This window comes from Triticum dicoccoides, chromosome 2B (assembly GCF_002162155.2).
Source record: "Triticum dicoccoides isolate Atlit2015 ecotype Zavitan chromosome 2B, WEW_v2.0, whole genome shotgun sequence".
NCBI lineage: Eukaryota > Viridiplantae > Streptophyta > Magnoliopsida > Poales > Poaceae > Triticum > Triticum dicoccoides.
Genome location: NC_041383.1, coordinates 152,219,263 through 152,243,546, shown reverse-complemented (window position 1 = coordinate 152,243,546; position 24,284 = coordinate 152,219,263). Strand labels below are relative to the sequence as shown.

At 47.5% G+C, this 24,284-nt stretch overlaps 2 protein-coding genes across 3 annotated transcripts; both read left to right on the top strand.

Moving 5' to 3' along the window:
* The first annotated feature begins 1,059 nt into the window (after positions 1–1,059).
* LOC119362694 (protein SSUH2 homolog) lies at positions 1,060–5,936 on the top strand. Of its 2 annotated transcripts, XM_037627936.1 has the most exons (7): positions 1,060–1,169; positions 1,253–1,599; positions 1,696–1,765; positions 1,899–2,233; positions 3,943–4,084; positions 4,273–4,398; positions 5,324–5,936. In XM_037627936.1, exons 2-7 carry the CDS (start codon positions 1,293–1,295, stop codon positions 5,703–5,705), a joined length of 1,362 nt encoding a protein of 453 aa, XP_037483833.1. In that variant the 5' UTR covers positions 1,060–1,169; positions 1,253–1,292; the 3' UTR covers positions 5,706–5,936. The 2 variants fall into 2 exon arrangements, with proteins under 2 accessions (XP_037483833.1, XP_037483832.1); XM_037627935.1 differs by having other exon boundaries at positions 1,079–1,599.
* A 519-nt stretch (positions 5,937–6,455) lies between these two features.
* On the top strand, positions 6,456–8,379 carry LOC119367419 (uncharacterized serine-rich protein C215.13-like). Its single transcript, XM_037632936.1, has 4 exons — positions 6,456–6,681; positions 6,770–6,833; positions 6,951–7,047; positions 7,134–8,379. The coding sequence occupies exons 1-4, from the start codon at positions 6,519–6,521 to the stop codon at positions 8,181–8,183; spliced, it is 1,374 nt and encodes a 457-aa protein (XP_037488833.1). The 5' UTR covers positions 6,456–6,518; the 3' UTR covers positions 8,184–8,379.
* Positions 8,380–24,284: the final 15,905 nt, after the last annotated feature.

Genomic DNA, 24,284 nt, shown 5'->3' with positions numbered 1-24,284 from the left:
TTGTCTAGGTGTGAAGGCGCCAACCTTGATGGGCATGGAGAAGCCATCCCGATGCGACCAGTTGGATCCACGCGTACATCCCTACGTGGGGCATCAATTGTCAATGTTTTGAGATTGTCAATGCCGTCAAACATCGACGTATTTGCTCGGAGGGGTGTGCGAGCGACGGATCGAGATGGTAAGACATGAAACGAGGAGTTTACCCAGGTTCGGGCCCCCTCCTGGAGGAGGTAAGACCATACTCTTGCCTTTGGTGGTTGTATTGCTCGAGTGCTTGATTTGTTTCTTGGGTTATTGTATCTCGGCTTGGCAGTGGAGAGGAGGAATATGGTGGTAAGTGAGAACCCTACCTCTAGGATGATATAGAATGTGTTGGATCCCCGAGAAAACCCGTAGCCTGTCTCATATACTTGATCATGCTAGCGTTACATTATATGCCTCGAGTCAGCCCGTTGGTAGGTTTGTGCCCTCTGATCGTGTTGGACCATGTCACGCGTTGATGACCCTCTCCTGTGTTTTTCAAGCTGTTGCCACCCGAGCCAATTTCTAGGCTTGAGTGGTCGGACTGGAGCCATGCGCCTACCGGGTGACAAGATCTCAACCGGTTGACGCATTCATGTGTGACACCCTTGTCACCTTGCTAACAAACAAATATGTTGCGCTCTGTGCAGGCAAACGAATCTATTACAAAAAACATCATTGTTTCACTTTTAATCGGTGTACATCGATCTTCGAAGTCGTACGCAGCACCGCTGAGCTCAAACATGTCACCGCGCCTAATCACAAATTGTTTTCATTACAACAACGCTACATAAACAGATTGTTAGATGATGAAGTTGAACCGAATCCAAGATGCACATCAAAAGAAGCAAAGTGACAAGTTTATGTGAATAGCTCTTTTTTCTTGCAGCTTTTTGTAACAAAATTGTCAATAGTTTTTCTAAAAGTGCATGTAGATTAATTTTGTGTCATTATTGTGAAATATATCTAGATTTTCCCTTTGTTATTTGCACCTCATATCATGGTAGGAGTACCAATTCTTTATGTCGCGAAGGAAGCTTCATGTCCTCTGTATGGGTTCTCAGGTCGTCGACTCCTCGTCGTCGTCGTCGTCGCACTGGGGCAGCCATTTGATGTGACCGGGAGGAGAAGGCAGTTCCCGGAAGGAGGCAGGATTTGACTTGCTTCTTCCTTCGCGACCATGGCTGAGCAGGCTGTAATAATAATCTCAGCCATTTCCTCCCGCTCGCAGCCAATCCCAGTGCGCGGATCCAACCGAATCGTCGGCATCCATGACAATGGAGGCGGAGCGCGAGGCCGGCGAGGAGGAGCCGCGGCGCCCTCTTCTCCCACCCTCTTCGTCGCCAGGTTCTCCCTCTCACCTGGGGCGGAGCAGCTCGTCGGCGCTGCGCGGGGGCGGCGGAGGGTGGGCGGAGGTCAGCGCTGCCGAGGTCAAGTCCGCCGCCTCCTTCTCCTCCTCCCCCAACTACTATCCCCCGGCGCCCAATCCTCACCACGACGCCGTCTACCCACCGTCCATCCACAGCGCCGTCCTCTCCCCATCCCCGGCAACTGCTGCCACTCCTCCGCATTCGCATGGTAATCCTCGCTGCTACTTCCCCATTTCTACTGTACAGTACCATTTTTCCCCATTGTAATTATCACAGCTAAGGGCGTTCATTCTACACCGTAAAGGTTTGGCGATTGTTCCTCAAGGGCCGTACCCGTACGGCGGTGATTACCAGCCTTCGCAGGGCGCCAGGAGGTGAGTCCGCCGCTTCTTGTCAAAATTGTCTAAATGATTGTGTTGCCGAGTGATAATTAGCGCGCAGACACAGTCCCGTAGCCATGAATGCTGAACTTTCACATGTTTTCTGAATGTTGAAATTTTCTAATAGGGATGTACTGGATGAGGTGGAGGTTCGGCAGATGCTAATCGAACACGTTGGGCATCGATGTTGTTGGGGCAGCCGGCCTGCTCGGACATGGAAGATTACATCCATCAAGGACTGCTGCGATGTATATGTTGGAACCTTGGAAACCTTCATCGAGCAAAGAGACGCCATATTAGAAAGGGAACCCTATCATGGTGGGGAAGTAGATGGGAGAGACAAGGGCCCTGTCCTTGGGGTGTGGGAACTAGATTTGAGGTCCGAGTTTCCTCCGCTCTTTGTACCGGAGAAAGAAGTAAGGGTCAAGATTCCTCATTCACAAGTTACTGAGAAGTGCTCAGGTATGACATTCATTTAGCAGAACATCATGTAGTCACACGTAATTTCCTTTCAATTGTTTTAGCCATAATATACAACATTCGTTTTGCCATTTTTACTTGGTGAGGATACCTTTTTATGTACCTTCTTTAGTTTACTTATAAGCATAAGTTTAGTATAGAGCTTTGCCCATAATATCTTTCTTTTGTTCTTGTAAGAAAATAACTTCTGTTTTGTAGTCTCCAACTATGGTGCATCTTGTGTTTTGTTTTGCGTTTTACATTGTTCAGAGATCCTTTTAGGCATTGCAATCTAAATATATGCATCGACCAAAATTTTCAAATTGTTTTCCGAGGCCCTATATCACGATTTTACCTTTTCCCACTCTTATGTGTTATGTTAAGTAGAAGTCAGGGATGTGGCCTTGGGCCCTACAACCGGCCAGATGTGCCTAGGTGGCAGTGGAAATCGTCGATTGCCTAGAGATTAGATTTCAGTTTGAGATAAGTAGAGGTAAGAGTGTTCAGTGTTGTTTAGTTCCAACTTTATGAGTCCCAACCGACAGACAGCTATGTATGAAGTTAGGTACCGTGTGCAAATTATCTAACTTTCCCCTGGAGTTCCTTTCCCCCATTTATGGTTAACCTCACCCCAATCAAGCCAAGCGGCAGTCTTGGCTATCTTCCCAGCCATAGTTACCCTGTTATGATCTAGGGATCATAGATCATAACATAAGAGTTGAAAATGTCCACTTGTACTATTTTTAGCATGTATGATAAGTGCCAATTCAACTTAAATACAGTTTGGAATCTTAAGCTGCCTCATGATGGGAAGTTCACAATCTTGGAGAAAACCTTTAGAAAAAAGAAACCCATAAATACACTGTTCGCTAGACATGACATAGGAACTGACAACTATCCTAACTCATACATTTAATGGGAACATTCATCTCATGGACCAGTAGTGCGACGCCTTGCTCATCTATATGTGTTGAAAATAAATGAGTGAAGTGCATCGTAGGTCCTTAAACTATTTTAGAGGTGCCACGTAGGTCCTCGAACTATGAAAACCGTCATTTAGGTCCTCAAAGTGCAATATATGTGTCATCCAGGTCCTCAAACTATTTCAAATGTGTCATGTAGGTCCTTGAACTATTTCAGAGGTGTCACATATATACACACTTATTGCAGTTCAAGGATTTTTGAGGACCTAGATAACACTTTTCATAGTATGAGGACCTACATGACAACTTCGAAATAGTTCGAGGACCTAGGATGCACTTCACTCAAAAGAAATGGACATGATCCATATAGACTTGTATTTTTTAAAGCATTCATAGATTTGTTGAGTGATGTACGATATATAAGTCAAAAAATATATAAGCATTTTAATCATATTGCCGCCTATAAGCTTTTCCCACTAATCCTTGTTGACTGCAATAGCTGTGGACTCAAGATGGTGTCTTCTCAGTTCTAAGTTCTAACTAGAAGAAATAAACAGGGTGAACTTCCTTCTAATTAAATGTTTATTTTCTGCTTATTCTTGAACCCTAACTAGTCTTGGCTTACTTTAAAGTTGTTGGGAGTTAGGACATAGGGCACGTTTAGTCAGTGTTCTTTTTTCTCATTAATCTGCTTTTGTAATTTTGGCAAGGTAAATATCGTAGTTTATCCGTCACTGCCTTTCTGATTTTGAAAATATTTCAGTTTCCCTGATCTGATGTTTCTGACAGATTGCGAGGGTCGTGGAAAGGTTCCATGTCCTACTTGCAATCCTGGTCGGCAGTACGGGTTTTACATGGCAAATCAAATGACTCAGTGCAGTGTATGTCAGGGCAGGGGTTCACTCGCTCAGCAAGATGAATCTGATTCAGTGTTAGTTCCACCGCTTCTCTTTATTGAGTATTTCAATATGTAATTCACCTCAGCTCAGAATACAAGTGTGCCCTAAGTGAAGCTCTTTTGTTGTCATAACATAGTAAGTACATAACTAGGGTAGCACATACACCACTTCTGTTTCTGTTTCAGATATTGATAGGCTTGTATGTCATCCTTTGTCACAGATGTTGGATGTGCAATGGTCAAGGAGTGTTGCCCTGCACAGAATGTGGATCCCGTGGCATAGTAACATGCCGGACATGTAATGGCTGCGGTTCCCTTCTTACACAAAGCATTGCTCGCGTTCGATGGTAATTTAATTCATATTTTTCTGAAGATAGTCCATCAGTTTTTATTTAGACAAGTGACCACAGAATAGAGAACCAAAAGATTTAATGTACTCCCTCCGTTCCTAAATATAAGTCTTTTTAGACATTTCAAATGGACAACAACATACGGATGTATGTAGACATATTTTAGAGTGCAGATTCACTCATTTTGCTCCGTATGTAGTCACTTGTTGGAATCTTTAGAAAGACTTATATTTGGGAACGGAGGGAGTATATACTTAAACAGATGTGTTACTAGTAAGTGCCTTTGTGGAACCTGTCATGTTGCTACAATGTTAACTATCATGGAAAACTGTTATAGCAGTTCAGTAGTCTGTTTGGTTTTAAAAGCTTTCATGAACGTTTGAGATATTAATCAATGCTTTATTTTTGCGTTCAGTTCAGTCCTATTCTACTGCAAACTGTTGTACATAAAATATACTCCCTCCATTTCATAATTCTTGTCATTGTTTTAGTTCAAATTTGAACTAAAACCATGACAAGAATTATGGAACGGAGGGAGTACTTTCTTGACAGGTTATATGTTTTCGTTAGTAGTAGTTTAATAATATTTTATTCTTCGCTGAATGCACTCGTATCTAGTAAAGCGTCTATAGATAAAAACCTCCAGTGAGTCGTATTTTAGTTTTTTTATTATTCCATTTTATTTATTTATCAGCAAACCTGTAGGGCAGTATGTGCCAGAAAATCATGAGATATACCGAGTAGCCTTGTACAATTGTTTTCGTCAGTAAGCAAGGGTTTATGGTTTATGATAATATTGACACCATAATTGACAAGCCATGTTGGCACTTCTTTGGTAACTGAAGAAGAAAGGACTACATTGCATAGTTGTTTGAGTGCCCCGTTCTCTCTTGGTCTGACTTGCAATTTCTTTTGTTTCCAGGGAGACGCTTACAGCGAGAAAAGTTAGTGCAACAGCAGAAACTGCTGCGGTCCCTGACGAAGTTTTCCACAGAGCGCAAGGGGCGCAACTATGCAACATACAGGCATACCAATGCACTCCTGCTTTCTTTGCCGATTCATACCCACTCAACCAGTTGTCCTCGGAGGTTGTTGCTAGCCGGCTGCCAGTTCCACCATCCGCAATTGTCATTTCGGAGAGACACATCATCTCGGTCGTGCCCGTAACCCATGTCACTATGTCGCACCGTAAGCGATCTTTTAGCTTCTACGTCGTTGGCTACGGCAGGGATGTTTTCGTGCGGAACTACCCTTCGAGGTTTTGCTGGGGCCTCTGCTGTTGCTTCGAATGGTTGGGGAATTAGTTGCATTTTATGCCATGTGTGTGCCACCTTCTTTTGGTGTCCAATGTTCATGGTATCAAAACCTGTGTGTTTACAACTGTAGAGAGGCAGTTCGGTTTCTGGTGTGCAGCCGTAATGATGTGGTACGTTGTCTGTTGTTACAGTACAGATACTGTATGTACATTTTTGGACTTATGGGTCACGTACCAGCGCGGCTGTACCGATTGTTCAGTGCGTAGAAAATGGTTCACATATGGTTATCAACAATAATAATGAGCTGTGCTCTCTTTTAGGGGGAGAGGGGCTCATTACTGAATCAAAGTATCCACCATTTGTTCCCCTGAATTAGTAATAAGCGTGTTGATCTGAAAATAAATAAATGTTCTTCAATTTCGTATGATAAATGTGTCAATTGTGTTTGCATATGTGCTTGGTTATTCGAAGTGCTCTTCTCATTTTGATCAGTGCGTCTCTTTACGGTACTATATACTAGTACTATTTATTTATTTTCGGGAATCTTGGGTGCTTTGCACGTCTGGTGAGTCTTGAGTATGAAGGACATTTGCAGGACAAATAATGCTGTCTAAAATGGGAAGAGAAATGCAAATTCCAGTAGGATGGATTCATAACGGGTTGACCTCTGTAGTGGAATTTTATTTATTTAAAAGCCGAAAACAGTTTGTGACTTGGACAGTGCAGCAGAAATAACTAGTAGAACAGCTGCATCACGAGCTCCCTCTTCCCTTGTCATATCAGTCAATTGTGCTCATCGCGGCAACACGGCCAAGAATCGTCCATTGCAACAGAGAGAACAGAAGAAAGCAAGCAAAAAAAATGAGCAGCAGGCTCCCCTGTGATCCGCATCCGAGGACGACGAAGAAGGCGTCGGCATCCGCTGCGGCGGTGCAGCTCCTGCTGCGCCACCGCGGCGGGAGAGCCGGCACCAAGGACGAGAGCATCGAGTTCTTCTCCGCCCTCTCCGACCAAACCGACGAGAGTAAGTACCCGTTCCTGAATTATCTCCAGCGTCTTCTTTGCTGCTTCTCTGATACTGATGCAAGGAGTGCTTCTGCAATGCGATGCAGGGGCCGCCGATCGGACGGGAAAGACGAAGCCCAGGGCGGAGATCGGGAAGCATGACTATGATTGGTAAGACAAAACGTGATGATGAATGCCAAATGGCATTCAGATCAGCTGCCTATGGCGAAACATCGTGCTACTAGTACCTATTTCTCTGACATTGTTGGGCTTCATCGTTGTTCGTAGGCTTCTGACTCCTCCGGCGACGCCTCTCTCGTGCTCCCCGGCGCTGAGCCGGCTGACGAGGGCTACATCGGCGTCGCACGCCAAGAGCAATTCGCCGGTACGTATGTCCGTCCGTCCGCGTTTCCAGTTTTTCTTGACGTAGTGATCAGGCTAAAGCTTGGCGATCATTTCGGTATGGTGCAGCTCTCCCGGGCACGCCGGGACAAGGGAAGCAGCTCGTCGCTCAACACGACGGAGCTCGCGTCCTCTGGTCGCCCGCACGTCAGGAGGACTCTCTCGTCGGCGTCTTCGTCTTCGGTCAAAGCCACGAGCAGCGCGTCCGGGAAATCTACGCCGGCGACGAGCCCCCGCACGCCAGCCGCGGCCACCGCATGTCGTCCCCGTCCCCAGGATAAGACGCACGGACGGCATCAGGTGTCCTCCGGCTCCGGTGCCGCCAGCCAATCCAAGGGATCGTCGTCGTCCAGTACCGGGCCCTCGGCGCTGACGAGCGCGCGGCCACGCGCTCCCACGACCGGTGCCTCCAGCCCGAAGTCAACTACCAGAGTGGCGTCAGAGCAGCCGGCGCTGACCAGACGTGGCGGCATTGTCGCGGCACGTTCGAGGTTCGCGGGCCAGCTGAGTCGTGATGCAATGTCAACGGCTCAGGCCGCGGAAAATGCCGTGCCGCCCAGTATGGTGAAGACGCGGCCCGTGCCGGCGGCCGTGAAGCAGAGGAGCCACGGCAACGGCACGTCCCCATTCCCGGCGACTGCTACCTCCCGGAGCGCGCCGAGAGGGGACTTGTTAGCCAGCAAAAGATTATCAGCGAGCGGTGTCGACGGCCGAAAGGTCCACGACGACAAGGCCGCAGCCCGTCGAACCGTGGGTTTCGGCTCATCCGTCGCGAGCACGCGCCGTTGTCTCACGAAGAGCGACTCTCGGAAGCTCACGGTGAACGAGGGCGCCCAGCAGCGGAGTGTCCGACCCGCAGCGTCCGGAAGCCGCCTAGGGTCCGCGGCCACGGTCTCGGACGCCAGGGGCCGCCGGCAGTCCACGGCTGGGAAAGACAAGGTCGCGGTCGCCTCGCCGGACGCGTTCCCGAGCACGCGGTACGACGCCATGCTGCTGCGGGAGGACCCCAAGAACCTCACGTGGCTGAACGGATGCGGCGAGGACGACGACGACGGTGAAGACGGGAGCTGCGGCGCAGGCTTGGTCGACGGCTCGCTGGAGCCGTTCCACGTGGAATAATCCAGATGCACGGCACAGGGAGCGGGATACTGAAATTGGCGCCAACTTGGTTGGTAATCACCTGTGCAGTGTACATGACTCTCTGTTCGGGAAATCGGGAGCCAGCAGACGCGATTTTGCATGGCCAACATTTGGTTTGCGTCAGAGATAAATTGGCATCTTTCTAGACCTTGTACAATGAAAGATGCTTGACAAAATAAATTAAGTTCTTTAAGCTTCTGGCTTCTATAAATAAACATCAATGCTTAAGAATATTTCTCTAACCATCTTCTCTAAACATTTTGCATTGTACAATGCCTAAGTATGCTTGGCTTGAACGGACATGATCTACGTCACAGCGTCATCACAAGGCCAAGGGTGGGTACCAGATAACTTGTTCACTATTTGCTTTTCTATGGTCAGACCTCTTTCTTGTTTTTGCAGCTACTTAGATCAAATTAGTCCTCTGTATTTGCATCACACTCCTATTATTACTCCCTCAAGTTCCAAAATAATTGAAATTTTAGATTTTTCCTAAGTTAAACTTGCTAAGTTTGACCAACTTTATAAAATAATGTGCTAAGATATACAATATTAGATTTTTCCCATAAAGGATAGATTTTATTGTCTTAAAATGAAGCATCAAGAGATCACAAACACCATGAGCATACACGCAACCTCCGCATAAATAGGACGCACACAACCAACACCAACACATACATAAAAACACGTTGGCAACTAGCAAGTCATATAAGACCAAAGCAGTGTAGGCGAGAAAAAAACTCGAAGTGAGCATATCTGTGATCGACAAACTACGACAATGACCATATATGCACCAACCATTTCATGACATCACACAGTCGACGAAATTCTTCATTAGCAAGGCCTTCGCGGACGAAACAAACGCTCAAACACCATCGTCACCGGATCCAACCACCAAGGTCAGAGTCTAGGTTTTCACCGTGAAGAATCAGTCCGAGCATGCCGAGCAATTCCTTCAACAAGACAACGACGCAAAAAATGTCGTCATTGCCACGCATAACCAACTCGAGTCACCACCACACGGGCTGATCGGATATGGATCACCACCACCAAACCATTTAGGTCTGAATAAGGGCAACCACATCAGGCCAATTATGGACGACAATGAGGTTGTGGCCACCCGATGTCATACCACCGCGCAAAGCTCACTGTCGCACGACAACCACTTTGGAACAAACAATGAAGGCGCCAGAAGAGAGTGGTCACCCCAACACGACCAGGGCAGCGAGCCACCACACCGCCAGTCGCCGTTATCCGCTCCCTTTGCGACTCGAGCACCGCCGCCGCCCCCGCACAAGACATCACACTGATACGCCCATTTTGCATCATTATTTCCTACTGTAAATTATCTTATTTCATTGATATATTTCACATTATGGTGCAATTCTGATGTGACGGTGGCCCGATCTTTCGATGAGAGTGGGGATAAATATCGATTTGGTGGATTTTGACCTTGACGATCCGGCTATACCGTACCCGACGATATGCCTCGACAATCGCTAACCAATCTTCGATGGTTATTGTCCGTGCCGTAGGCACGATCAACCTGAACAATGAGGTTCGAGTTCCTGCAAGCAACCGAAGAACCAGTAAGAACAAAGGTGAATTGCAACTGAATTTGCGGATGATAACTTGAGTACACGAACTAGATGAAAAGTTGGGGTGGCGTCGCTGCCGGCGCCGGCGTCGTCTGCTGGTCGTGGTGGAGTGCCACTCCCCAAGGCCGCTGCGGGTCGCGGGTCGGGTGGCCCGGCTGCGGCACACTTGGCTGGCGGGGCGTCCGTGGGGAGACCGCCGGCTCCGGCCTTGCCGTCGGGCGGGCGGGGGGGACCGGGCTCCGGTCCTCGGCCGGTCGTTCCAGGCGATGCTGCGGTGGTAGCTGCGGGCCAGGGAGCTGCGGTACCAAGGCCACCCGTGCCTTCGGGTCTGATGCCTAGACCGGCTCCTCCACCCCACGTCGTTGCTCGCCCGTCTCCGTCGCAGTCCAATGGTACTGTGGCTGCGCCCCGGGGTCAATGGTGGGATGACGGCTACGATGCCTATGGGGTTGGCCAGCACCGTGGTTCTTCGTCCACGGGTGGCGGTCGTGGTTATGCATGGCAAAGCGATGGTTCGGTTGAGAGGCCGTTCTTGGGTCCTTCCGGCGGCTTCGTTGAGGGGCCTTCTGATCTGGGTCATCGGCAGCGAGGAGGTTACCATGGCCATCGTGGTGGTCGGGGCGGTCGAGGGGGCCGGTACCGTCCACGTCCTCCGCCACCACCTGTTGTTGTCGAGCAAATGACAGATAACGGGGCTGCCGAGGAGCCAGTGCTGACCGGTCACGATATGGAGGTGGTGATGGCTCTTGCTACTGTTCAGGTTCCTGAGAACGAGGTTATGACCGATGTGTCTGCGGAGATGACAGATAGGGCTGAGGCTGATAGGGCGTCCAAGTGGGCGCGCAGGAAGGAAAAGATGCTTTGTTATCGTTGCGAAGACAAGGGCCACTTCATTGCGGAGTGTGTGGCTCTGTTATGTGATACCTGCGGTAAGCTGGCACACAACTCTGGGGACTGTCCGATACTGCGAGATCAGGCACCGTCCCTCATGATGTATGGAGTTTACTGTGCTGAGCTAACGTTTTTCGAGTCTTCGAATGAGAGAGAGGTTTCTGATGAGGCCCCGAGTATGACCACGGGGATTGTCAAGGTCACCAGAGGGGAGGTCTCTGAGACACAGATCGTGCATAGGCTTCGGGAGTTGGCTCCTGGGGAGTTCCAGTGGGACCTTGTCAGTCTCGCTGATAAGATGTTCAGAGTTGAGTTTCCTTCCGTGGAGGATTTGCAGAGGTTGTTGAGTTTTGGGATGTGTAAGGTGTCGGGAACTGATGGCATCCTTGAGTTTCAGGAGTTGAAGCATGTAGAACCTCAGGTAAGCCGCTTACTCAGGCGTGGTTGCGATTTTCCGGGGCTCCCTCCAAGCCGTTGCAGGATGCTTGGGTTGTGGCCAGCATGGGCATTTTAGTGGGGAAGCCTGAGCATGTGGACATGGCGTTCACCAGAGCTCACGGGATTGCTCGGGTTCTGGTTAGTATTCTGAACATTGAGTATGTGCTGGAAGTGGTTAAGTGGGCTTATCGAGGTAGGATTTATAATCTGGTTATTGAGTTTGAGGACGAGAGCCTTCTGGCTGCGCCGGCTCACGAGTCCGACGTGGATATGCACGAGGGTGACGGCAGCGTGGGAGCACAGGAGCCATCGGTCGAGGACTCTGGACGACAGCTGTCCAAGGGACCAGGGTCCGAGACCGCCACGACCGGGGATGGAGCAGCCCCACCCTCCTCGGTGCCTACGACGACTCTGAGATTTGGGTCTTTCGAACCCTCTCCGCACCCCCGAGGCTGTGGAGTGATCGGGTCGAGTCCGAGGAGGCTTTTGAGCTTGCGTTGCCTGCTTTGGGGTTTGAGGATATTGTGGATACTATTCCTGGGGATCTTAGGATTCATCGACCTCGGTCTGGGAGGAGGAGGAGGTGAGTCGGCAGATGGTCACTCCCTCTCGTGCTCAGCACACTATACCCCCTCAGGACGGGACGCTGCTGGTCGTGGCTGGTTTGTCGGGAGGAGCCCCGGGGCAGGCGGCCTCGGGTTGCTCTTCTCCTGCTGAGGTAGGGGTTTTGGGGCAGGTGGCTCCCGTGTCCTTCTCTTCGTTGGGAGGGGGTCTGGGGCAGGTGGCCTCGGATACCTCCTCTCACGTTGCGTCTACCTCTCTGCTAGTGGCGGCTCTGCCTTTGGGAGAGGGCTCGGGGCAGGTGGCCTCGGAGCCCTCTTCTCCTGCGGTGCCTGTGGTGGTGGCCTCTCCGGTGATGGGGGGGGGGGAGTTAGGGCAGGCGGCCCATGCACTCCCTTCACCCCGCTCGCTGCCGAATTCGTCCTGCGGGGTGTGCCAGGCATCTGAGGACATGGCAACTGCCTTTCCAGTTCCTGGTGAGGTTGCGGGGGAGCCCGTGCAGGTGGTCCGGCCTAGCGGTTGGGGTGAGGCAGGAGGCCCTACCCCGACCAGGGTCTCTCGGGAGGAGGTCATTGCGTTTGGAGGGATTCAGGACCCGATGTCTGAGGGGAGACGGGTGAGTGGCCGTCTCCAGACTCAGCCGGATGTGGACGACATTCAGCAGTGGTGCGCCATGAGGGCGGCCAAGCTCCATGACATTGAGGTCACGACTGGTATGTCGGTCAATACTTCTAATTCCATTCTGCATTTTTAAATGATGAGATTGTTGAAAAGGCAAATCAATTAGGAGTTTCACTAGGTAGTAATGTCACTGAAATCTCTAATTCTGTTAATGATCTTCTCGATCTAGAGGCTGAGCGGGCCTTAGAGATGATTTTTAATATTGCGGCGGTTAAACCCATGACTGATTCCGAGGTTGATGCGCTGGGGGTCAGGGTGCTCGACATTTTTTGTGCGGATCTTATGCCGCCCATTCCTGAGGCGGAAGTAGAGGATGTTTCTTCTGAGATGGTTTTGGATAGCCCTGCTGAGACTGGTTGTGAGGACCGGGTGCAGAGTCAAACTGTCTCTAAACGCAAGTGGAAACGGAAGGTGTACCCGGTGTCCGCAGTGCGTAGGAGTGCTAGGATCCGTATGGCTAAAAAAATCCATGATGAATTATGAAAGCAATCTTTTGGAATAGCAGAGGTCTAAAGGACTTGGCTAAAAGAAGGTTTCTTGCTGAGGCGTCTATCGAGCATCGTTTAGATTTTATCGCTCTATCGGAGACTGGTAGAGATAATTTTGCACCACAATTTCTTAATACTTTGTCGGGAGGTATTGATTTTGATTGGCATTGCCTGCCACTGAGAGGGAGATCGGGTGGAATATTACTAGGCGTTAGTAAAAGTGCTAGTTATCGACTAGAGGGGGGGGGGGGTGAATAGGCGATTTTTATCAAAGTCTTCAAAATGTGGAAGTTTCGAAGACAAACAATAGAAATAACCTAATTGATATGCAGCGGAAGATAAACTACAACAAGCAAGCCATAGTCAAGTATGCAATAGCGTTAACGTACGAAGACTAATAGCAGCTAGGTAGTCGGATCAGGATGGAAGATAGTATGAAGCCAATCAACAATAGTAGTCAAGCAATGAAGTCAATCAGATAAGACAGATAAGCAATGACTTCACGAAGACAAACTCAAAGTAAAGGAGGGAAGAGATAGAACCAGTTGCTTGTTGAAGACACAGGATTTGTTGGACCAGTTTCAGTTGCTGTGACAACTGTACGTCTGGTTAGGGAGGCTGAGATTCAACTTAGAAGACCGTGTCTTCACCTTATTCCCCTTGAGCTAAGGACACTTAGTCCTCGCCCAATCACTCTGGTAAGTCTTCAAGGCAGACTTCCAAACCTTCACAGACTTCGTTCACCCGGCAATCCACAATGACTCTTGGATGCTCAGAACGCGATGCCTAACCGGCTGGAGGATTCACAGTCCTCAAGTGTAATAAGTCTTCAGGTCACACAGACAGAAAGACTTCAGTGATGCCTAACACTCTTTGGCTCTGGGTGTTTGGGCTTTGTCCTCGCAAGGATTTTTCTCTCTCAAATGCTTTGAGGTGGGTTGCTCTCAAACAACAAAAGCCGTATACTAACTCTGAGCAGCCACCAATTTATGGTGTAGGGGGTGGGCTATTTATAGACACTAGGCAACCCGACCTGATTTTTCCAAAATGACCCTGGGTCACTAAGGAACTGACACGTGTTCCAACGGTCAGATTTCAAACACACGCGGCAACTTTACTTGGGCTACAAGCAAAGCTGACTTATCCAGCTCTGGATAAGGTTTGCTCTCATTGTCTTCGCTCGAAGACATATGATTGGAGTTGAGCATCACTTCAGTCACTCTGACTTAGTTCACTTGGACCCCACTTAACAGTACGGTGGTTCCTATGACTCAACAAAGAAGAAAAGGAAGCAACGAATCCACACAGTCTTCGCGCTCCATAGTCTTCACGCAATGTCTTCTCATGTCATAGTCTTCAATATGAATATCTTTTCATACCACCATTGTCTTCAATGTCTTCATACATTTTTAGGGGTCATCTCCGGTAGGTAAACCGAATCAATGAGGGACACTACCTGCGTTATCCTGCAATTCTCACAAACGCATTAGTCCCTCAACCAACTTTGTCGTCAATACTCCAAAACCAACTAGGGGTGGCACTAGATGCACTTACAATCTCCCCCTTTTTGGTGATTGATGACAAACTGGTTGAAGTTTTCAACGGGGATAAATATGTGAAATTGTAAGGATAGGAAATAGTCTTCATAAGTTGCAAGGGCTCCCCCTGAAGATGTGCATGTAAGTAATTTGCTTTTGGAATGCAAATGCACATGGCAGGTTGTACTTGTGGAGATCCACTTCAACTTATGAAGATAATTCATCATGCATGAACCGATATAGTAAGTAGAATGACATGCATAATGACAAATGGACATCTGCAGAATGATCTAAGTGCGGAAGTTATCATAGCACATGCGGAATTTATCATCGCATCACAGTAAAGCAAATAAGTAGCAGACGACCATCAAGTTTAGGTGTTACAACTCAGAGAACCAAATGTTTCAAAAGGCAAGAGTTGTAAGCACACAGTTAAATATAATGCAACCGCCCATATGAACCCGCTTGAAGACTATCAACTCATACGCTTCTCCCCCTTTTGTCAGTAAGGACCAAAAAGGTTTGAAGACATAGAGCATCTACTCGTCATCATGAGTAGGTGAAGCAGCAGGGTTGTCGTCGTTGGGTGGCGGTGCAGATGAACTTGGTGCAGTGTCGATGCGCGCAGTAGTAGGAGGTGGTGAAGTAGCATCATCGACATCATCGATCACTCTGGCATTTACCGTTGCCGCGGAGGAAGAATATTCAGAGTCTTCAAGAGATGGAGTACGACACAGGACAACAGTCCGTGGAGGAGTGGAGTCAAACTGGAATCTTTCATTGAAGCCATCGTCTTGAAGATCAGCTTCAGCACTGAGCAGGGTCAAACTCTTCCATGATCGCCGGCAAGTTTCATGAGCAACAAAGGCATTCTTGGTGGCAAGGTTGCGAATGCGATTGACATCCACCAAGAGGCTTTGCATCTGTCTCTTGAGCCAGAAATGATGCTTATCCTGTTTCTGATGAAGGGCCACAAGAAGTTCTCGGTCATTGAGAACGCGAGAACGCTTCCGAGGCCTTTGTGCAATGGTGCTTTCAGTGGCTTCAGTGGGTGCTCGATGAGGCAGACGAGTGTTTCCAGCCAATGGATAGATTTGTGTCGCTGCTTGAACACCTTCAATAGGCTGAGTGAAGCTTTGGTGCTCGGCATTCTGAAGACAAAGAGGCCTCTTGGCAGGGTCAGAGTATATAGCTTCAACTGACATATCAACCTCTGGCAGAAAGATCATATGATTGCGAGTAGAGGGCTGATAGTTGACAGATGAGTGTCTCTTGATGAGGCGCATGACCCATGGAGCATAAAACTTCAGACCAAATAGGTCAGAGCCGGAAGTAGCAAGTTGCCTGATGAAGAACTCTTGAGTGTTGAAGCTGATGCCGTTGAGAATATAGAAGACCAAAGTCTTCATAGCTCCTTCAAGCTTGGCCGCTGATGAATGTCCTTTGAGAGGCCATAGAGTTCGCCTGATGATATGATATATGGTGCTAGGCAGATACTCAAGGTCTTCAACAAAGAAATCTGTTGGATATTCAGCGTCAGATGGCAAGGGCTTCATCATGCTCAACATCTGGCTCATATTGGGTTCTGGCTTATGGAAGATACTCTCTATTGCATTGCGGTGTAGCAGACAGTCAGGTTCATATAGTTCTCCAGGAGTGGCTAGCCCTGTAAGCTCGATGATATCCACAACTTTGGCTTCATGATGAACATTTCCAGTCATCCACTCGAGAACCCATGTCTTGATGTCTCTGTTGTAGCCGCGAATGTGTAGAGTAACATAGAATTGAAGCAATAGCTCTTCATTCCAATGTTCCTTGTCTGTTACAAAGTGGAGCAGACCAGCATCACGAAAGCAATCAAGTGCTTCTTCTAAGAACGGCAGTCCAGCAATGGCTTCTGTATCAAGGCGCATATGAGGGAAAATGCGCCCTTGATCATATAGTACGCATGAGTAATAGCTTCTCTGCTGATAGCTCCAGAACCGATCTGATGATATCCTTGGCTTGGAGTAGGGGTTCTTGGCGCTGTCAAAGAAGGTATTGTGGCTTTTGAAGCCATTGGCATTGAAGGACCCTGGTGAGTCTGCAGTACCTAGAAACCTTGGCAACCTAGGCTTTGGCTTCTGGACCTGAGGCCTATGCTCAATATGATAGTCAAATTGAGGTCCCGAGGCAGTAGGCGGAGGCTCCAGAATGGGCCATCGGATAGTGGTAAGATGACCATGACTGTATGCTTGCTCAATTGTGTGAGGCCTTGGTGGCAGAACAGGAGCAGGGGCAACGGTTGAGGCGTCAGGCTGCACAACAGGTGCTTCAGGAGCAATTGCCTCATGTGCTTCAGGTGCAGTGGCCTCATTAGCTTCAGGCACACTGGTTGGTTCAAGCTCCACATTAGCTTCAGCCATGACAACATCATTGGCTTCACTTGCGTTGGTTGTGGCAGCTTCAGGATTTTCAACCTCCACTTGAGAAGCTGGAGGGTCAGACACAGACACGTTCACTTCATGAACTATTTCTTCAGGCATGGGGGGAGTAAAGACATGTTCTTCTTGACGTTCTTCATCGGCTGATGCAGCCGGATTGTCTTCAGCAGCTTGTGCTTCAGACACAGAGACATTCACAGTTGGAGTGGCTTCAAAGAACACTTGATGTGCAACAGGTTGATGATGCACTTCTCCTTCTGGAACGCTCGGAAGAGGGACTTGAGGCCTTGGTCCTTTGCGAAGCCTTTGTAATACAGGCGACGCCTTTGGAGTTGGAGTGGGCAGGTCCTCATCCTCTTCAACTTGTATGGATGGTGTGGTTTGTTGTTGTTGGGGAGTACTGGGGGAGTCTTGTTGCTGTGGGTGATCAGCCCACGATGCATCCTGAGCAATTGGCGTCAGTGGACAACCAATGCTGATGAGTTCACTGTTCGTATGAACAGGTGATGATACCACGTCATGTTCGATCTGAGGAAGAACTTCATCATCAGCTACATTGTCATCATGACCAATGTCTTCAGCAGCGGTGGGTTCAGCTGCTGGAATATCTTCAGCTTCATGAGCCTCTGAGGGAGCAGGCTCATGAACGATCATCTGTCTTTCTTGATGTTCAGACGCAGGTCGAACCATTGAGATGGGTTCAACAACCAGAGGCTCTGTGGGAGCAGCCCGTTTTTTCTTGGTCTTGCGCTTCTTCTTGGAGGGAGCAGCATCAAAGGCTTCAGTATTCTTCCTCTTTCTGGCTTCAGCCTCGGCAGCCCTCGTCTTCTTCTGTTCAGAAGTGATTGTGGTGACCTTTGGCATCGAGCCAGTCATGCTTCTCGGGAAGATAATGCGAGGGGCTTCTTTGCTTGAAGGTGCAGGCTGGTCAGCAGGAAGCTTCTTCTTTTTCTTTGCAGCCATCCTGGGGTCAATGCCAGGACGGCCAAGTGACTTGCGCTTCTCAGCCTCATTGTAGGCAAGCACACACTTATCAGCCAAATTCTTCATACGCTCTCGAGAGCCTTGAGCTTCTTGGCGCTTCTTGAGAAAGGCTTCTTTGAGCTCATGCAGCATGACCTTGAAGTTTTTGACATCTTGCACACTGAGCTTCGCAACGTGCTTCTTGAGATGAGCCTTTTCATAATCAATTTTGTTCTTCAGCTCAACAATGCGCTGAGCAAGAGCTAGCTCAGAAGCAATGGCGCCATTAAAGGCAACGCTGAGGCCAATGGAAAGCTGCAGATCGTCAAAGCTGAGGTTGGGGGTGTCAAACCACTCATCAATGAAGTTATGAATGATTGCCACATCAAAGAGAGGCAAGTTGTTGAAGATTTCTGCTTCTTCCTTGCTTTTGATCAATTGCTCAAGGGCATCATCTGCAAATCTTCATCACTGTACAGATCAATGGGATCTTCACGCAGTATAACCGCAGGAGTCAAGGCTTGATCAGTATGCCTAACAAGTTGCTTTTTCTTCTCCGTCTTCTTGGAGATACGGGATTGATCTTCAGACTGCACACTGGGTTCAGGAGGTGCAGTGGCCAGAGGCTTCGCGCGTAAAGCTTTTGGAGGTGCTGATTTAGAAGCCTTTAGCTTCTTTTGCTTCTGTGGCTTCGAAGGAGGAGCTGGGGCTTCATCAGAATCAGCCTCATTGTCAGAATGATCCACTTTGGCACCTTGTACCAAGATGTAGGAGATGAGGCCATCAAGGTTTGCAAAGGGGCCAATTCTATTTTCTTCATCTTCACGTGTGCCATCCTCACGGGGAGCAGAGGGGCCAGGATTGAAGTCTAATCCCCATGACTTCTTGTTTTCCTTTGCCGAAGCCTTAGCAAACTGGAGGTTGCGCTTGAAGAGATTGTCGTCACGACACCAGAGCAATGATGTTGGGTCGGCTTCTTCAGGATGTGGTCCACGGACCATGCAAGGATAGAATTCTTGCGCAATGGCTTCAACTTTGTTCTTGGGGGGAAGGCCTCGATAGAGCATATCACCCCAAGGGCTCTTGATAGCATTTTTCTCTGCGTACTCCTGGGTGATGAACTTGTACTTTTACCACTGTTCAGCCCAATAGCGTCGAATCCATTGGATTCGAGTCTTGCGCTGATTGTAATCTTCTTCAAGATCTGTTTTATACATTTCTACCAGATCTTCAGGCAGATCCTTTAAAGTTCCCCCACGACGCTGTCTGCCACCCTTCCTGACAGATTTCTCCGTAGCCATAAACTTCAAACTGAACGGTTTCAATATGTTCAAAGGCTTCAAAGGTTTTCGCTTGCTGGTCAGACAGGAACTGGCTTCAGGAGAATTGATATGATGGTGTAAGTATTCTTTTGATCCAACTCTTTACCATTGTCGTCGGGACTAAGATGGTGTTTGGCTGGCATTGGCGTCGTGTAGCCTTTGCAATCTTCCATTCCAAACTTCTTCAGACAATCTTTGAGGTACTTTTCTTGAGATATGAAGATGCCATTGCTTTGTTAACGAATTTGAAGACCAAGGAAGAACTTCAGCTCACCCATCATGGACATTTGATATTGCTCTTGCATCATGTACCCAAACTCATCACTATACTTCTGGTTGGTGCAACCGAAGATTATGTCATCCACATATATTTGGCACACAAACAGTTCACCATCATATGTCTTCGTGAAGAGTGTGGGATCGAGGGATCCAGGTTTGAAGCCTTTGCTCTTCAGGAAGTCTTTGATTGTATCATACCAGGCACGGGGAGCTTGTTTGAGGCCATACAGTGCTTTGTTTAGCTTGTACACCATATCAGGATGTTTTGGATCTTCAAAGCCAGGTGGTTGTGCGACATACACTTCTTCTTCAATCTTGCCATTGAGAAATGCACTTTTCACATCCATTTGATATAGCAAGATGTTGTGATGATTAGCATAGGCTAGCAGTATGCGAATAGCTTCAAGCCTAGAAACAGGAGCAAATGCTTCATCGAAGTCAATTCCTTCAACTTGAGTATATCCTTGAGCCACAAGACGTGATTTGTTTCTGAAGACTTGACCATGCTCATCTTGTTTGTTCCGATATATCCATTTTGTGCCAATTATGTTATGCTTGCGAGGGTTAGGGCGCTTGACCAGTTCCCAAACATTATTCTGCTTGAACTGTTGAAGTTCTTCTTGCATGGCTTGAATCCATTCAGGTTCCATAAAGGCTTCAGCAACTTTCTTGGGTTCAGATATTGATACAAATGAAAAATGCCCATAGAAATTTGCTAACTGTGTTGCTCTTGATCGAGTAAGAGGACCAGGTGCGTTGATGCTATCAATTATCTTCTCAATTTATACTTCATTTGCAACACGAGGATGAACTGGACGAAGACCTTGCTCATGCTGATCATTGTCATCATTGGAAGTATTGTCTTCAGTCTGAGCATTGTCTTCAGGTTGGTTTGGTGCAGAAATGATAAGTTCCTCTTCAGGCTGTGCTTCAGAGGGCATGATCTCACCAGTTCCCATCAGCTTGATAGATTCACAAGAAGGAGCTTCATCAAGGGTGTTTGGCAGGAGCTCTCGTTGTGAACCATTGGTTTCATCAAATTGCACATCCACTGTTTCAACGATTTTGTAGTGGAAGAGGTTGAAGACTCTGTAAGAGTGCGAATCCTTTCCATAGCCAAGCATGAAGCCTTCATGAGCTTTGTGTTCAAATTTTGACTTGTGATGGGGATCCTTGATCCAGCACCTAGCACCAAAGACTCTGAAGTAGCTGACATTTGGCTTCTTGCCAGTAAGGAGCTCATAGGATGTTTTGCCCAGAAGCTTGTGGATGTAAACACGGTTGATGATGTGACATGCAATATCAATTGCTTCAGGCCAGAATTTTCTTGGTGTCTTGTACTCGTCAAGCATTGTTCGAGCCATCTCAATGAGGGTTCTGTTCTTGCGCTCAACAATGCCATTTTGCTGAGGTGTGTAAGGAGCAGAAAATTCATGAGTGATTCCCATTGTATCTAGATAAAGATCAAGGGCGATGTTCTTGAATTCAGTGCCGTTATCACTTCTGATATTCTTGATCTTGACGCCATAATTGTTCATTACTCGATTGGCGAATCGTCTGAAGACATCTTGTACTTCAGTCTTGTAGAGAATTATGTGCACCCATGTATATCTTGAGTAGTCATCAACAATGACGAAGCCATAGAGACACGCCATTGTTGTGAGGGTGGAGTAGTGAGTAGGTCCAAATAAGTCCATGTGTAGCAGCTCGAAGGGTTGAGATGTTGTCATGATTGTCTTCGAGGGATGCTTGGCCCTTGTCATCTTCCCAGCTTCGCAAGCACCACACAAATGATCTTTCTTGAACTTGACACCTTTGATGCCTATGACATGCTTCTTCTTGACGAGAGTGTGCAAGTTCCTCATGCCAGCGTGCCCTAGCCTTCGATGCCAGAGCCAGCATTCTGAAGCTTTTGCAAGAAGACATACGGCAAGCTGTGGACCTGCTGAGAAATCTACCACATATAGATCACCTTTCCTATACCCTTCAAAGACTAGAGACTTGTCAGATTCCATTACTACAAGGCAACGATATTTTCCAAATATCAAAATCATGTTTAAGTCATAAAGCATTGAGACAGGCGTTAAGTTGAATCCAAGGGATTCAACAAGCATCACTTTATCCATGTGTTGATCCTTTGAGATTGCAACTCTACCTAGACCAAATACCTTGCCTTTACCAGTGTCAGCAAATGTGATTTGACTCTTGTCGGATGGACGTAAGGTTGAGTCCATGAGAAGACTTCGATCACCAGTCATATGATTAGTGCATCCGCTGTCAATAATCCATTCAGAAGCTTTTGCTGACATGCCCTACAGTGCGGTTAGGAGGATAGGCTTCACAAGGTATGTTGTGAAGCATAAGCATTTTACACACACATGGATTATCACAGTTTAGATCAAGATTAGAACACACAGTATGACAGATAAGAGATTCATATGTGGAATACATAGTAAGTCATTTTATCATGCATCCCTTTATGTTTTAGGTCCCCAGCAATAATATCGGACGCCTTTGATTGCTGGCTGGAGACCATGTTCTACAAAAGAGAGTTAATTCTTCTTCACCACCCACATCTTTGGGGGTGGCTTAGAAGCAATGAGTCTAAGTGCAGCATCTGAGAATTTCGGCTTTGGAGCCCTAGCAAATAGCCTTGCAGGAGATGAATGATACTCATATGAAAAAGCAGAAAAGTTCTTAGTATTGTGAACATAGCGGTTTGAAGACAAACGCTCATATTCATAAGTTTGAGTGTGGTTTCCCTACAAAACATTGGCGTTAGGGTGACTCAGGTGAGTCCTGTTTCCGTATGAAGCCGTTGGACCATGTGAGGCCTTTGATCTGAGGTTTGTCTTCTTCCCTGTTGGTGTCATGACAACATTCACAGGAAGATTCTCAAGACAGCTTTTGGGAACCTAGATCTTCTTCATTGGCGGTCCATTCCTGCAGTTAGTACCAATATACCTGGCAAACACTTCACCATTCTGATTTTTGAACAGTTTATAGTTTGCATCAAAGGATTCATCAATGATAATAGGATTAGCACAGGTAAAGCCAGATAAAGTGGATGGATCCACTGAAGGTTCCTTTGCAGCAACCCATGTGGTTTTGGGATACTGCTCAGGCTTCCTGTAGGAACCATCGGCATTCATTTTCCTCTCGAACCCAACACCCTCTTTCCTAGGGTTTCGGTTCAGAATCTGCTTTTTGAGGACATCACAGAGAGCCTGATGTCCCTTCAAACTTTTGTACATCCCTGTTTCAAGCAATGTCTTCAACATAGCATTTTCATCAGCAATAGCAGTGGTATCCTCTGCAGAGGGGTTAGTAACCACTTCAGTAGGTGAAGACAATGAAACAGTAGCAGCAGTGGAACATTCAGCAACAGATGTAGCGTTATCACGCTCAATGCATTTTAGACATGGTGGTTCAAATCCATCCTGTGTGGAACTGATCTGTTGAGCGCGAAGTGACTCATTCACTTTTTGAAGATCTTCATGAGCCGCTCTCAATTTCTCAAGCTCTTGTTTCCTTTGAAGATAATCATAGGAGAGTCTTTCATAAGTAGTTGAGAGCGATTCATGACGACCTTCAAGTTCTTGGTACTTAGCATGAAGATTTTTTATGTCATCAACTAAGGACTGTGAACGTGTCATTTCCGCGTCCAACAGGTCATCGCTTTTGTCTAACAGTTTTTGAGTATGTTCCATAGCTCTTTGTTGTTCAGTAGCAATTTTAGCAAGTGTTTTGCAGCTGGGTTTAGATTCACAATCAAAGTCATCTTCACTTGATGTTTGAAAGTAAGCATCGCGTGATTTTACCTTGGCACCATGTGCCATGAAGCAGTAGGTGGGAGAAGGATCATCTTTGTCATTAGCTTCAGCGTTGGTGTGGAAGTCATTGTCTTCAGTGTTGAAGATGGACTTGGCGACATAGGCTGTGGCTAGAGCCAGACTTGCAACGCCAGGGTCAGACTCCTCACCAGACTCTACCTCCGCCTCCTCCGAAGCAGACTCCTCCTCTGAATCCATTTCCTTGCCAACAAAAGCACGAGCCTTGCCAGATGAGCTCTTCTTGTATGATGAAGACTTGGAAGAAGACTTAGAAGACTTTGAGGATTTCTTTTTCTTCTTGTCATCGGAATCATATTCCTTGCTTTTCTTCTTCTTCTTCTCATTGTCCCACTGTGGACACTCAGATATGTAGTGACCGGGTTTCTTGCACTTGTGGCAGGTTCTCTTCTTGTTGTCATGAGTGGAAACTTCATCATTTCTTGAGCTGGATCGTGAAGACTTTCTGAAGCCCTTCTTCTTGGTGAACCTCTGAAACTTCTTCACAAGCATGGCAAGTTCCTTTCCAATGTCTTCAGGATCGTCAGAACCGCAGTCAGATTCTTCTTCTTCAGATGAGGAAACAACTTTTGCCTTCAAAGCACGAGTTCGGCCATAGTTGGGGCCATAAATATCTCTTTTCTCAGAAAGCTGGAACTCATGTGTGTTGAGCCTTTCAAGTATATCAGACGGATCAAGTGTCTTGAAGTCAGGACGTTCTTGTATCATGAGGCAAGAGTGTCAAAGGAGGTGTCAAGTGATCTCAGTAGTGTCTTGAGAATTTCATGTTTGGTGATCTCAGTTGCGCCGAGAGCCTGAAGCTTATTTGTGATGTCGGTGAGGCAATCAAACGTGAGCTGGACATTTTCATTATCGTTTCTCTTGAAGCGATTGAAGAGATTGCGAAGAACACTGATCCTCTGGTCTCTCTGTGTAGAGACGCCTTCATTGACCTTGGACAGCCAGTCCTAGACTAGCTTTGACGTTTCCAGAGCACTCACACGGCCATACTGTCCTTTGGTCAGATGACCACAGATGATGTTCTTTGCAGTCGAGTCCAGTTGAATG

Bases quoted from the DNA above. Each gene is read 5' to 3' on its own strand.
- LOC119362694 (XM_037627936.1), top strand. From the start codon at position 1,293: ATGACAATGGAGGCGGAGCGCGAGGCCGGCGAGGAGGAGCCGCGGCGC. The intron at 2,234-3,942 runs GTATGACATTCA...TGTTTCTGACAG, and splicing joins AGTTACTGAGAAGTGCTCAG to ATTGCGAGGGTCGTGGAAAG. The intron at 4,085-4,272 runs GTTAGTTCCACC...CCTTTGTCACAG, and splicing joins CAAGATGAATCTGATTCAGT to ATGTTGGATGTGCAATGGTC.
- LOC119367419 (XM_037632936.1), top strand. From the start codon at position 6,519: ATGAGCAGCAGGCTCCCCTGTGATCCGCATCCGAGGACGACGAAGAAG. The intron at 6,682-6,769 runs GTAAGTACCCGT...AATGCGATGCAG, and splicing joins CTCCGACCAAACCGACGAGA to GGGCCGCCGATCGGACGGGA. The intron at 7,048-7,133 runs GTACGTATGTCC...GGTATGGTGCAG, and splicing joins ACGCCAAGAGCAATTCGCCG to CTCTCCCGGGCACGCCGGGA.